This window comes from Esox lucius, chromosome 4 (genome assembly GCF_011004845.1).
Source record: "Esox lucius isolate fEsoLuc1 chromosome 4, fEsoLuc1.pri, whole genome shotgun sequence".
Lineage (NCBI taxonomy): Eukaryota > Metazoa > Chordata > Actinopteri > Esociformes > Esocidae > Esox > Esox lucius.
In genome coordinates, this window is record NC_047572.1 from 20,665,764 (window position 1) to 20,681,189 (window position 15,426).

A 15,426-nucleotide genomic window follows, 5' to 3' on the forward strand; every position below is an offset into this window, starting at 1 on the left:
ATTGCATTAATGAGAAATTGAACAGGTGTTCCTAATAATCCTTTAGGTGAGTTTGTGTGTATATATATATATATATATATATATATATATATATATATATATATTGAATAGCCATGACAGCTTATTCATGGTTACCTTCTAGAAGTGCCGTCGTTGACTTGTCTTGAAGTGGAGGCTTGTCCGCCTCACTTGTTTCTGAGGTGGTTGATCATTCATCTGAGGTGGTTGATCATGAACCATCAGATGAAGAGCCATCCCAGGACACATCACTCAGTCCTGATATCTCTCCACCATCAGACTTGCCATCACTCATTTCCATTAGTAACTCTAATGCCATTTTGGCATCTATAAATCTCTGTGTCTTATCCATTGTAAATAGCTGTTAGGAATAACCTCAGATCACACGCTCTAACTGTTAGACCATATATATATACATTTATTTTTGTGCGATTTATTGTTAAACATAAACATTGAATGCCGTTGCCTAGTTAATTAGAATGTTTAAACCTAAACCGCGTGAAAATAAATGTAAATACACTGAACAAAATTATAAACGCAACACTTTTGTTTCTGCCCCCATTTATCATGAGTTGAACTCAAAGATCTAAGACTTTCTCTATGTACACAAAAGGCCTATTTCTCTCAAATATTGTTCACAAATCTGTTTATATCTGTGTTAGTGAGCACTTCTCCTTTGCCGAGATAATCCATCCACCACACAGGTGTGGCGTATCAAGATGCTTATTAGACAGCATGATTATTGCACAGGTGTGCCTTAAGCTGGCACGCAGCTTCGCTGCTACTTGGCAGAATTATTCTATTTTATTGCAACTTAATCAAATGCCCAACTATGTAAATGGGGCATTTTACCCCACTATCGGGGCAAAATGCCCATCCATATGGGGTAAAATGCCAAATTAAGATGTATTCCATATTTAGGTGTCAAAATCATCAGTCTAATCTATACCACTGAAAATAATTCAATCTTGATAGCAGTATTTAAGTGAGTTAACAAAACTAATTTTAACCAAAATGTATTACAATTTCGAATAAATTTTTATGACTATTTGATGACTATTTTTAAATGTTTTGTTAACTGTGTTAAAGTGTAAAGTTAAAAACATTAAATCAATAATATTGAGCAATTCATTTAATATCAGTTTCAATTGATAGGCCTATTTTATTAGATGTTAATATATGCTCACTAAACTAGCTATTAAACAAAAAACTACTTATATTAGGTTATATTTCAGCACATTTTTTGTTTTTATTTTATTTTACAAATATATTCTCAGGGTTTGGGTTAGGGTAAACCCTAACCCAAAGAAGAGGGTCTGTTTAGCCCCAAACATGATCACCACAAAAAGCTGAATTGCTAAAAAAAAGGCATTCCAATTTCCTCTGAACAAGTGCATTACATATTAACATATCAAAAACCAGTTTAGAGGTCTAACATACATGACAATGTTTTTTAAATGACAATTTAACCTTATGTCAAAATAATTTTTGTGAAATTGCTTTCTCAGTTGAGATGATTCAACAACATTTTCTAGATGAACTCGAATAGTGGCAATCAATGAATATGTGGAAATAAAATGTGCCAACATTTGTTGGTTTGGTGGAGAATTACAGAGGGAGGGTGTTTAACCCAAGGAGGTGTTTAACCACAAGCCACGCTATCCTGGGACAGACTTATAAAGTAGCTAAATCTGCCGTTACTATTTTAATACTCAAATCACGTCATGGTTTCATTTCTCTGAAAAGGCCAATTTCATGCTTAATTTTGGGGCGGAAATAGTGGTGCTGAAACCAGAAAAGGAACCAGGCAAGCCTAGTTCAGCCAGCCCGCAATTAAAAGCGAAATGTGATTGTCCTTACTGGATTCAAACGTGGGTCTGCCATGTGTGTGGCTGTGTCTCTAACCACTACACCACTATGTAATATATTTTTCTAATGTCGGTATAGCATCTTGACATTAGATCATTTTGTCACACATTAACATTACGCCACTTTTGAAAGGTTTTTTAAGTTTACCTCCATCACAAACAGCATTTATGAACTGTATGGCTTTTGTTACTGGCCATTTTAACAGCTTATAAGCCAGTAATAGACTAGTATTTAACTTACTACTTGGAATATTCAAAAGATTTGAGCAATTTCTAGCGAGACTGAATATGGACCTAACATAGCCAAAGCAAATTCATGGTACAAATCGTTTGTGTATGGGTGCGTACTTTAAAATCCACCAGAAATAGTCGCAATATGAACAGTTTTATTTTATGCTTACTATAACGTAGCTACAGAAAGTTGTAGCCAGCCAAGTGTTTATCAATGCGGAACAAATCCTAATGCACAACTGGCGTTGACTGAGGAGATTCGAACGCGGGACCGAATGCTTCTCGTCCACATCTCTAACCACTACGCTATTTAAAAAGGGGTGATCACTCACTCAGTAAGAGACATCTGCTCTTCTTGGCCGGCACCGCTTACGTGATGCAGCAAAAAGGATTATGCAGTATGGCATGTGTGCCATCTTGTGGCATTCTAGTGGAACTGTTGAAACATTTTCAATGACGATTTGTTGTAAAGTTTGTACCAGAGAGAGTACAGGAACCGAGAAAGAACATTCAAGAAATGTGGCCGTAAATTTTTTTTATCAGAACTGTTCCAGAACGTAGTGCTTGTTACCTTATTAAGAGATTGATTTAACACACAAGAAACCTAACCATTAAAACTCAGGCAAAATTGTAAAAATAAATAAATAAATGAATCAATACATATTGTTCTTAAAAGGTTCTTATAAAGTAAAGGAGTACTACACATTGAATTTATCAATAAAGACACTTTGCTGCAAAATGTGCAAAGCTTTCCTTAATACTCCTATGGGGACTTCCGTAGAGTGATAGTGGGTTAAAACCAGAGTTGGGGAGAAACGGATTTCATTACGTTACCAACAAAAATATTGTAATCGGGTTACAGATACTTATGAAAAAATGTATGACTACTTTTGGATTACTTCCATTGGCGTGAAAATAATGATGACACGTAGTATGTTTTAGTTTATTATTTCATGTTATAAAAACATCGTTATTTGAACCAAAATATGAATAGCGCGGCTCAGTTGTGTGTGTGATCATCATGCACGAAGGTGGACGCGCTTAACCAGTTTAGTGACGGAGGAAGCGCTAGTTTACATTTCTCTGGTTGTGGTTGGTTGGATGGCTAGTATATCTTCGATAATAGGGTCATATAAAATGTTATTTAGTTATCTACTCAACGCATAATTCCCAGAACAATGATTGGCAGTAGGCCTATCTGGTGTTATATATTTTTCAAGGTTTATTTGTCAAATGCACTGAACAACACAGAATAACTTTTACAGGAATTGTTAAATAGATTGGGCTAATATTTGTTAGATAGCTGTAACATTGCACTGCCTTCAAGATAAAACATTATATGGAATTTACCACGACATTTGAGGAGGAAAGGTGTGTTGGGAAGCACTCTGCCAAAGGATGATTATTTGCATTTGATGCGGCCACATCAACTCCGTCCATACAGGTAGGCCATGTGGTTCTGCTTGCTTTGCATCCCTGACAATTGTGTTCATTGGTTATAATTGACTGCTGACGTCATTTACTTTAAGCTAAGAGTGCAGGTTTATAATCACAGTTTATTTCTTTCATTTGCGTTTTGAAAATCCTTCACTGGTGACCATAATAATTGCAGGTTAGGTTCCCGACTTTCAAATTCAAATCTATGCGGGTGTTCACCATTGCAAACGTGCATTCGCGTGCTGGGGGTATCTGCAAAATGTTGACAATGTTGGTTGTGGAGCAAATCATCAGACTACTGGAGATCTAGTTTATGCGCAAAAAGCTACGGATATCTTAATATTTATACACAACAATGTCAATACCCTTTTTGAGTAATTGCGATTTATTTTTCAACAATGTTTTGAAGCAATTAAAAACATGAATAAAACACAAATAACAGAACAGGCTTAAGCATCATTAGATTGTGGGTTATGTTCAGATAAAAAGTCAGATTCTGGAAGACCAAGGTTTATTGGATTAATTGGAATGACTGAATATCTGACAGACATTTAGCGTGAAATGTAGAGATGTAGCCCAATCATATTGAAGTAAAAAGCAATGGTTTAGAAGCCCATTTCCAAAGGCATTGTAGCCTATACAACCCCTAAGGTAAAATTCTAATTCAGTTTTTTGGGTAATCACATTAAGTTACTGAGTTTGAGTAATCAAAAAGTTACGTTACTGATTACAAACATGGACAGGTAACTTCTAACTGTAACAGATTACATTTAAAAAGTAACCTACCCAACCCTGGTTAAAAAAATAGAATTTTATTATAAGACAGCATGAAATTCAAATCAACAAATTGCTTCGTTTTTTAAAAAAGAAATAAACCTCAGAAACAATTAAACATTTAATAAATCAGGTATTCCCAGTGTCAAGTCACAAAAGCAGAAATAAACAAATGAGTTAAATTAAGCAAAATATGTGTGCCTTATAGGATTCCACTTTGCTGGTAGAGGCTGCATCAGTGTCATATTAGTCCCTACCCTTAATCATTTTCAATATCTCAGCTTGGAGACACTGTAAAAATGGAACATGCAAATGGAGGGCCGAGGGTGGAGAAAGAAAGGAAGGGGTTAATTTGGGGAGTTGTCTGCTTTTCATTTGACATAGTCCCCATCAGGTATGTGAATTTCATATTCCAATTCTGTATTTTCATGATCATTTATTTTGTTTATTTTTTAGATGCCTTTTAGAATTCTAAAATGCAGCCCTTCATATACCTTTAAGCTACTCCCACAGTAAAAATGGGGAGGTCTCTGTGCTTTCTTCACTGTGAAGTAGTCCGGAACACATTCCAAGTCTCCTCCAATAACCAGATTAGTCTAGGATATAACTAGTAAGACTAGACGGGAGATATATTTTCCTGTGTAGTTGTTGGCAAATGCCAAGCAATAAGAAATTAAACTAGGTGGTGAACTTTGGATGAGAGGGGATGAGTGCAACCTGCTGTTCTAGAAGATGAATGCAACCTGCTGTTGACCTGGATAAATCAAACACTTTGGGCTTACCTGGCTGTGAATAGGATTACGTGTATCTTTCAAGAAAAACGGGAATGCGCCATAAGGGAATGTGTGTGAAGAAATATAGTTTCATATAGCATATTTCAGGCTTTATTGGACATAGTGACAGTGAGAAAGAGAACGGTTTTAACCTATTCTGCAGCTCTATGCATTCGCTAGAGGCAGCAACTGAGACTGCTAGACCACCCAAGGCAAAAGAAAACCACCATTCTAAAGATTTCCCAAAGAGCTTTAAGAGAAGGATGGGGGATCCATTAATTATTGCATCAACAATCCTTCTTCCAAAGTCCAAAACCCCTTGAGCAGACAAAGCAGATTTCATAAAGGCAGGTGATATTTCCGTTAATTTCAGAATTTCTTAATTTCAGAATTTCTTTTACGTAAAAAGAACAGGCAAAAAAAATCCTCAATATTAATCCTTTTTCAATGATTATCAAATGTATTAGTTTGCACCTTGACTTTCAGATCTTTCAGGTAATTTTTATTCTCAAAAGTCTCCATAAGATATACGTTTTGTTATATTTGTATTAATGTAACACTTGTAGATATTGCAAGTAAAAAAGAAAGGTGAGTCTCCCTGAGTCAATTGTTTTATTCTGAGCTCAGGGGGAAAACAAAACGTAATGCAAAATGTTCATGACCAAACCTAAGTTGATTTTAAGAAACAGGCCTAGCAAACGTCTTTGGTGACTAAATGGCTGTTGTGAAGGCCCTCAAGGGGCAGTTATTTCTATTAAGAGGATCTATGTTAAGGGTGGCACACATTTGTCTTAAAAGACAAAAAATGAAAACAAATTAAATGTAGAAAAACAAAACTGTAGATTTCTAGACATCTACGTAGGCCTACTTTTAAAAATGAACGTAATCAAAATATAGTGATTTTTCATCAGCCCTTGCAGTTTAGCATCTTATCTTTGCCGGCGTCAGTAACGTAACTCACGTGAGTATTTTTACCCCTTTTTCAACATGACCTTCAAAAGCCCAATGGTCTACGTGATGCCCATGTCTGTGCATGATTATTTTTTCGAATAATTCACCGTGTAAAATGATTATATTTCAAACTAAACATAAATTGTATTATTTTGTAAGTATTCAGCCCATCATCATTTAATGTAATACAGGAACAATGTTGTAGTTCTTTTTAGAAGGATTCAATTTGAGGCCGGCAATATTTAGGCTACTAAAAGGGTCCATTTCATTTTGCATGGAGCGACCCATGTGTTGGATAATTCGAGAAGATCGCAGTTATTGAACAGCAGTCTTGCTGACATCGATTTGACAGGGATAAGACAGTCCAACTTTATCCGTGGAAATTGCTCCAATTTAATAATTGAAATAATATATCGAAAGCTGGTCAATCTCTAAATTCCTAACAAAAACAACAGGTTCGACTTCTGTTGTCGCCTCCATTTTATAGCCAATTATAGCTAAGCTTGTTTCCAGAATTTTTAAAATGTTGAGTGTTGCAAGAACAGCTTCAAGGTCTCTCCCCTCACCGAACTACTCGCGAAGCGTGTCCTCTTTGATAAAGAAGGTAAGCCTCCAAAAGACTGACCAATTAGTAAATGTTTTCACGAGATTTTGCTAACTGGGCAAAGCAGGATAACCATCTCAAGTAGCAATGCATAGATAGCTAGCTGCCGGTACCTAACATCGTCAGATAAAAAGTCAAAGACTTACTTGTTAGATAAAAATATGCATTGCATGGTACGTAGTTCTTAGAGAACCTATTGTGTTACTAGTTATTATAGTTAAAGGCTGTCCGCCTGTTCACAAAGACCAGCTAGCCATTTAACTTACATAGACGCTAGCAATGACGCAACCAGCTGTAACCTTTACAGGCGAGCTCTTGCTAACTAACCATTTGGCTAGTCTGAGTTAGCAAGGATGTTTCCTTAATGAAGCTGCGTTCTTTATCTGAAATAGACATATAGTGTACGTTAGCTACCATAGTAATGATAACCAATTAAACTCTGCTCCGGGAATAAATGTTAATGGTATTACATTTTAACGTATGTTATTAGCCACCTAGAGTAGTTGGCTATAGCTATCCCTGTATTTCAATAGTGTATCAGAATCCTGTCTCTTCTGGCAGACTATTGCCGTGTAGCTTGGAGTTGAAATGAATGTTTGCACAACTTCGTGTCATTTCAATGTTTTAGTGACTCAAGTGGGTGTCAATCGTTTTAAGGGGATATAGACACCTAAGAATCTTTTCAAACCGTCTTATGCAAGCCAGTCATTGTATAATTCCGTCGTTGTTTTACCTGAAGAGAACATCCATGACCTTCAGTGTGATGTCCATGGCATGAATCATGATGTTCGAATGTCATTGCCACAACCCTATCATTCATATAACGTTTTTGCTGTTTTTATACCAAATTCTAATAGTTAGGCATTTTTTCTCAATGCTTTGTTCCCAAAAAATAAACCAGTTCCTTTTAATTTGTTAGTTTACCAAATTGTGTATTAGTGTTGTTTAGTGTTGTTGGCAAACTGGTTAAATAAGCAGTCCAACATGTGGTAGTTAACCAATATTTCTTTCTTTAGGCTTGCTGGAATGGACTTCAGCAAGATGTTCTCAGAGTTATATCTAGACGTAACTATGCGTGAGTATTTTTAACAGGTCTTTTGTCTGTGTTGCCAATGTGCTTCACATGTAAAACATTTTTCATATTTAAGTGCATTCTCTGACTCATCTATTTCTTTGTCTTATAGATCAGAGGCGATCAAAGGGTCAGTGATTGGAATTGACCTGGGTACTACTAACTCCTGTGTTGCAGTTATGGAGGGCAAGCAAGCAAAGGTCAGTTGATGCTGATGTTGTACCCCTTTGATATGTTGTCATTTGATCAGTGATTTAATTGTGTAAAAAAAAAAAAAAGAGAGAGAGAACAAAGAAATTGGACCGGTGTGATTAAGAACCATCTGAGAGCCCTTGGAAATCTTATTCTCACAGTTCCGCAATTAGACATTACTAAAACATTGGTTGTATGACAGGTCCTGGAGAATGCAGAGGGAGCCAGGACGACCCCTTCTGTGGTGGCCTTCACAGCTGATGGTGAGAGACTGGTGGGCATGCCAGCCAAAAGACAGGCAATCACCAACCCAAACAACACCCTGTATGCCACTAAGCGTCTCATTGGGCGTCGTTTTGATGACGCAGAGGTTCAAAAGGACCTGTGAGTGTGTTTCTATATTTCAATCTCTGACCATATTAGCCATTGTGAGGCATATGTTTTTAGTTATAGATTCATGTGTGATAGTTGTTTTCGTGGCTTTGCAGGAAAAATGTGCCATACAAGATTGTCCGTGCGTCCAATGGTGATGCCTGGGTCGAGGCGCATGGGAAGCTCTACTCCCCCAGCCAGGCTGGTGCCTTCGTGCTGATGAAGATGAAGGAGACTGCTGGTAATCTACCTTCATTTCTTCCAATGTGTTAATTAACATGTCAGTTCTCTGGTTCCATCAGTGCTTGCCTTTGTGGAACAACGAAAAAACTAGCCGCCTGCCTAAAATGGTCTGTGTGTTTCAGAAAACTACATGGGCCACAAAGTGAAGAATGCTGTTGTCACTGTGCCGGCCTACTTCAATGATTCACAGAGACAGGTAAGAGCCCCGCTTCCCTCCTGAAATGTGTGCTTGTTTCAAAGCTACATATTAAGCCAAGCCCGGGACAAAAATCAAATCAAGATTAATGGAGATTGTTTTGACCTTTGGTTCAAACCTGTTGTCAAAGTTCCTTTGATCTGCCCACACCTCACCGCCAGAACTGACACACATATTCCAATATGTTTGGCTTTTGTGCTTTACTAAGGTGTTTTGCTGTGTCCGTAATGAGTCATTGTGTTTACAGGCCACGAAAGATGCTGGTCAGATCGCAGGGCTGAATGTGCTGCGGGTAATCAATGAGCCAACCGCTGCCGCTTTGGCCTATGGCCTGGACAAGACTCAGGACAAAATGTAATGAACAAACTGCCTGACACATCCAAGAGGAGTGAGCACTGACCCTGACCTCATTTTGATCCCGGCTTACTGTATTTTCTATCCTTTTTCACTCCTGTACCCAATTTTGCAGCATTGCAGTCTATGACCTGGGGGGTGGCACCTTTGACATCTCTGTCCTGGAGATCCAGAAGGGTGTGTTTGAAGTGAAGTCCACCAACGGAGATACCTTTCTGGGGGGGGAAGACTTTGATCAGTATCTACTGACCCACATTGTAAAGGAGTTCAAGAGAGAGGTAAGCGAGAGGGCTAAGGAGCATTAGTTGGACGCCTTCATTTGACTGTCCGTGTCTTCAAATTTCATGTGGTCCTTCCCTTTCAATCAAATCTTTTGTTTCTCTTTTCAGTCTGGTGTTGATCTGACCAAAGACAACATGGCTCTGCAGCGAGTCAGGGAGGCTGCTGAGAAAGCCAAATGTGAATTGTCATCATCCCTGCAGGTGAGGGGGACATAAGCAGACATATCATTTTAGGCTGCTGAGTAAGAGTAAACAAGACGTGGTCTTGAAATTCTCATTGTGCAGTCCCTTGAAGCTTAGCCATAACCTTACCTCTAAACTATTGCGCATACAGCTACAGAAAGATTAAGACACCACTGCACCTTTTTCTTTCTTTTCCAAAAAAATTTGAAAAGGAAAGTTTTGAGATTAAGTGTGGGACTTGGGCAAACAACAAAGTATATGGCTGCCTAATTTGTTATTAGTAGTTGGTAAATAATAGTAAAATGTCTATCATATCTCAATTACCCAGAAAATTCTAGTTTTGAAAGCAGTGGTTTTGATGTCACTGGCCAGATATCAACATAAATTAAATTTTACTGGCATCGGTTTTGGCTCCACATTAGCACTTTTTTTTATGACCAGTAAATCCCAGAATGTATCTTTAAGCCCCTGCCTTCTAAGCTGTGAATTTCTCACAAGTAAGCAAAGTTTGAATGGTTTGTTTATTTCTGACATTCCACACATCTGGAAATCTGACCCCCCCCCCCCCCCCCCCCCGAGCTGGCATTACAATATAAAATACTCACAGATTTTTCTCCTTCAGACCGACATCAACCTGCCCTACCTGACCATGGATGCCTCTGGCCCCAAGCACCTGAACATGAAGTTGACACGCTCCCAATTTGAGGGCATCGTGTCTGATCTGATCCGCAGGACGGTGGCCCCCTGCCAGAAGGCCATGCAAGATGCAGAAGTCTCCAAGGGGGACATTGGAGAGGTGCTGCTGGTCGGTGGTATGTCTCGTATGCCCAAGGTGAGCAGATATCCCATCCTTATTGGCGCTGTCTGACTGCACTACACAGGATGAACTGGATTGCCGGTTCTATGTTCCCGGGCTCTGCCTCTCTGATGTCCGTCTTGACTCCCCTGCAGGTTCAGCAGACAGTCCAGGACCTGTTTGGACGGGCCCCCAGCAAGTCAGTCAACCCAGATGAGGCGGTGGCCATTGGAGCTGCCATCCAGGGTGGTGTGCTGGCTGGTGACGTTACTGATGTGCTTCTTCTGGATGTCACCCCCCTTTCCCTTGGTATTGAGACCCTTGGAGGAGTGTTCACCAAACTCATCAACAGAAATACCACCATTCCAACCAAGAAGAGCCAGGTGAGGGGGGGTGGACATCAAGCTGTATGCTCTGAATCGGAAAAGCTTTCAAATGTTTATCATGCTAGTGTCAACTGGTTTTGTGAGGTAGTTACGACATGATGGTTAGTTAATGCAAAAGAGGAACTAAAGGTATTAAGACTAGGGTTAATGGATATGAAGACAAAGAATGTCTTACCTCCTGATTGTTATTTATCGTCTTCCTTGTGCTCAGGTGTTCTCAACAGCAGCTGATGGTCAAACCCAGGTAGAGATCAAAGTATGCCAGGGAGAGCGAGAGATGGCAGCTGACAACAAGATCCTGGGACAGTTCACTTTGGTAAGTATCCTGGCTGTTTCTTACTAACTCAGTTTAGAAGCTGTGGTAATGTATTTGGTGTGTCTGGTGTGTGCGTACACTGTTTTACTGATGTCTCATGTAGATTGGAATTCCTCCTGCCCCCCGAGGAGTACCCCAGATCGAGGTCTGCTTTGACATTGACGCCAACGGAATTGTGCATGTGTCTGCCAAGGACAAGGGCACAGGCCGCGAACAGCAGAGTAAGATACTTAATCAATCTGCCCCTGGGGGGGGGGGGGGGGGTTCTGTTTCTCTGGACCTGTATGTTTGCCCCATGCTGTATCTCTAATATGGCTAGCCTGGGTTTTTTTTTTTTTTTTTTTAAATCACTGATCTTCCTGAAGCTAACAGCTTTTGAAGATGCAGACTTTGCAATTTCAAGGTCACTCCCATTCCCGTCTGACCTGAAGTCATGAAATTGTCCTTCGCTTTTTCAGTTGTGATCCAGTCCTCTGGTGGCCTCAGCAAGGATGACATTGAGAACATGGTTAAGAACGCTGAGAAGTATGCTGAGGAGGACAGGAGGCGGAAGGTACGTTTCACATTCCCGTTTCAACATTTGCTACATCAACTGATCAGATTGGTAGGGCGGGAAGACTGAGATGTCCGCAAAGACACAAGTAATGCAGAATGCAAGCTCTGCTCTGCTAAATTGTCAGGAGGAGGAAAGGAAAAACTAATTTAACACAAGCAATTTGATGAAAGATCTTTAGAAACAACACAGTGCAGCAATCAAGGAGTAGGCTAATGCTAGCAGCGCAGAACCGCAACAACAGCTAACTTTGCAGCAAACACTGAAGAAGCAAAATACAATATACAAAGACTGCCTGCAGGCAGAAAAAATTTAAGAGCAGAGGCTCTTGCCGAGTTTATTGCACTTGATGACCAGCCATTGTCGGTTGTTTATAATGTGGGATTTTGATGGTAATATGATTTTTTTATGGGAAAAATACTGCCGTATTAAAGCTGCTCTAGTTACATTTTGCAATTACTCCTCGGTCAGAAAGCGGTTCCACACCAATGCCCAATAACGATCTTCAGAATATTTATATGAAAATTAGGATAGCCTGTTACCTGTTAAAAGAAAAAGCAGTAACTAAGTTTAGCTTTGGGTTCCTGGTTGCTAGCTATAGAGAGCTGGTCTAATTCTTTTTGCTTCTTTTTGTTTTCTTATAGTATGCTGTAATAGACAAGGGAGGAATTGGCACTTCGTTGTCACTAGCTGCTCCCAATTGCGTACAAGTGCTTGGCTAAATCTCAAATCACTTACTACATACTACGGGTATGTTCTTTGCGGATGACTGTGAAGGATGTACTGTTTAGTATATAGTAAGCTAGAATGCCAGTATTGGGACATACTTGTCAAAATTGCGTCTCAACATTAGATAATTTTGTCACGCATTAACGTCACGCCAAGTGTAAATATTTAGCTAGACACCATTAAGCATTGTGTTAAACTGACAAACATTTCTTATGAACTTTTCTTCCACCTCAAATAGCATCTATGAACTATGGTTTTTTTTTAATAGCTTATTAGCCAGTAATAGGCCTACTAGTATCAACTTCTTGGAATATTCTTAAGAATTGAGGAATTGCTAGCGAGACTGAAGACGAACTTTACACTGACTAGCTATTTCATGGCACAATATGTTTTTCTTTCTTTTGTGAATGACATTGACACAATAACTATCGATGTAGGTGATAACTGACTTTTTCGCCATGTGGAAAGACGAGAGAATCGTGGAAACGCCAGAACCTTGTACCTTGTAGCATACCTAGTGTAGCTTTGAGTATTTGGTATCCATACTCAGTATCGGCAAATACCCGAATGTAAGTGCTGTACCTGGACTGAAAAAATTGGTATCGGTGCATCCCTACACCATGTTTTTCAGGGTAGTATCAATCTGCCATTTTAAAGTAAATTTGCTTATTTTTGCGTTTGAACTTCAATAATGTGTTTTAAAATAAGCTTTGTGCTTGAAGTTGTCTGAATTTTATTTTTTCAATCACCGGTAGGTATTTGGATGTGTTCCACAGTAGCCTATTATACAGTGAACAGTTAAATGTGTTGTGAAGAGGAATGCTTCAGGAGGTGAAATGGGAGGCAGGGTCAACAGAAAGCTGATGGCACTGCTAGTTATGATGCTTGGCCTGGTTTTGTTGGTGAAATGTTGGTGACTAATTCTGAAAATCTGCACATTTTCTGGCAATCCACACAGATTGCTTTTTGTGTTTTTACATTTGTTGGGCCTACCAATTTACATCCCTCTGGATGAGTAATGACCATGTCAAATATCAATCTAATTCATTTTATAAAGCCCTTTTTACATTAGCCGTTGTTACAAAGTTTCTGTACAAACACCCAGCCTGAAACCCCAGAGGGCTGGCAGCCACAGGGTTGATTCACAGTGGCTAGGAAAAACACCCTAATATGTGAATGAATGCTGAAAGCTGTCCCCCTGATTGTTTCTGCCCAGGACCGTGTTGAGGCTGTTAACCAGGCTGAGGGCATTGTCCATGACACAGAGTCCAAGATGGAGGAGTTCAAGGATCAGCTACCTGCTGATGAGGTACGTATGTCAGAAAATAAAATAATACATTAAATTTAAAGGGTTTTTGAAAATCAACAATGACTGAACAACATCTGGCAATTCTTGAGTCCTAGTATTTCTTTCCATCTTTCAGTGCAACAAACTGAAGGAAGAGATTGCCAAAGTGAAAGACTTGCTGTCACGGAAGGATGAAGAAACTGGTGAGAACATCAAACAGGCTGCAAATACTCTACAGCAGGCGTCACTCAAACTATTCGAAATGGCTTACAAGAAGGTAATTACTTCACCATAGCATTGTCTAACTTTTTTTCATTTGCATTGTATTTGAATATTAATCCGGTCTGTATGGGCTGCTTAACTGTGGCTAGTAAAACCAGGAGCCCAGTATTCTTTGAGAATGGCTAAGTTTAACCTGAGTGGTTGACCGTTTCTTCTCAGATGGCATCAGAGAGGGAAGGTGGCAGTAGCAGTTCTGGATCATCGTCTGAAGGTGGAGCTGGAGAAAAGAAGGAAGGACAGCAGTAAAACCTTTGCACTTGGTTGTCATAGAGACATGGACTGATAGGCTTGGGAGGGCATGAGTCGTCCTGAGTGATGGCTGCTGCGTTCAAGTCATTCTCACATACTGTTTTTTGCAGTAAAAATATACAGTAAAATGATATGGTATGTTCCTCCACCCCATTGTAATTTAATTGTTAAAAACAATATATATTGTCTGTTTTAAAAACATTTGTGTGCATCTGTTGTGAGGTAGTGAATTACATAGCATTTGTTTGTCCAGTCCTGCCATGATGCCATTTTGGTTTCAATAGCTCTGTTTCTGTCTGTTCAAGTGATTGGACTCCAGTGGTCCGGCAATAGGAGTTGGGCTGTTCTCTAGCTTCATACTTTTTCTGTTCATCAGGCCTATCTGTTTTACGAAAAAAGTTTGCATATGTTTAGTGATGAGCAAAACCGCATACCATGTGGTTATATGTATAATGTGACAAATTCAACTACTGGGTTTTATTTCTGTTCTTAGACATTTTGATCTTTAATAGCTGGATTTCCATTCAGTACAGAGGAACATAAGTTGGCCCATTCTCCCTAACATCTTCATGATGCGGACCTGAGGATGAACATCTGGCTAGACATTACCTTGCATACAATAGGGAAAGAAATATACAGTAGCTACATTTGTACAAACCATTTGTTTCTGCATGGGTAATGTGGAATGTCCCGACGGGTGTAAGAGGATGGGGGTGCACATTTGTAACTCTCCTCACTTTGGTAAGAATGTCAGTCATTCCCACAGAAATGATATCCCATCACTGTAGTATGACGTGTGTGCTGCAGCCAATTGACAGATTAAGTTGGCAACAGTTGTCTGTGCAGAGAGAAGACCAGTGTGCAGTGGATTCATGTGAAACGGGGTTGGCTGAGGGATATATTTCATTGAAAATGTGTGGTCTAAACTGCAGTTGCTGTCTTTTCTAATAAAATTACTTTCAACAGTGGTTTTGTGCTTGGGAAAATAAATGGTTCCATGGACGTACATTGAAGCTTTGCATATAAAACCGTAGTTAAATTGGGAATTGGTGTCCAAAACCATATGTACTCATGCTTCTGTTAAAAGCAGAGGGATGTGGTTGGAAAAATCTCACCATTGTTTCAAGAGGAGGTAAGAACTCAAGGACTGGACATTATAGCCAAATTAATGTTTTACCATGTTTTGTAATATTTAAGTTGTAGGCCCATACATCGAAATAAAATAAACCGTTTTTTGCGGTTATGATGGGGTACAATAACTTTTATTTTCGTCAGTGC

General features: G+C 39.3%; 1 protein-coding gene across 1 annotated transcript; it reads left to right on the top strand.

Moving 5' to 3' along the window:
* The first annotated feature begins 6,326 nt into the window (after positions 1-6,326).
* hspa9 (heat shock protein 9) lies at positions 6,327-15,116 on the top strand. Its single transcript, XM_010899299.4, has 17 exons — positions 6,327-6,656; positions 7,673-7,731; positions 7,841-7,928; positions 8,123-8,304; positions 8,409-8,533; positions 8,658-8,731; positions 8,979-9,085; positions 9,201-9,363; positions 9,475-9,567; positions 10,172-10,381; positions 10,501-10,728; positions 10,943-11,047; positions 11,151-11,268; positions 11,506-11,600; positions 13,546-13,638; positions 13,754-13,894; positions 14,059-15,116. The coding sequence occupies exons 1-17, from the start codon at positions 6,576-6,578 to the stop codon at positions 14,143-14,145; spliced, it is 2,049 nt and encodes a 682-aa protein (XP_010897601.1). The 5' UTR covers positions 6,327-6,575; the 3' UTR covers positions 14,146-15,116.
* The last annotated feature ends 310 nt before the right edge of the window (positions 15,117-15,426 follow it).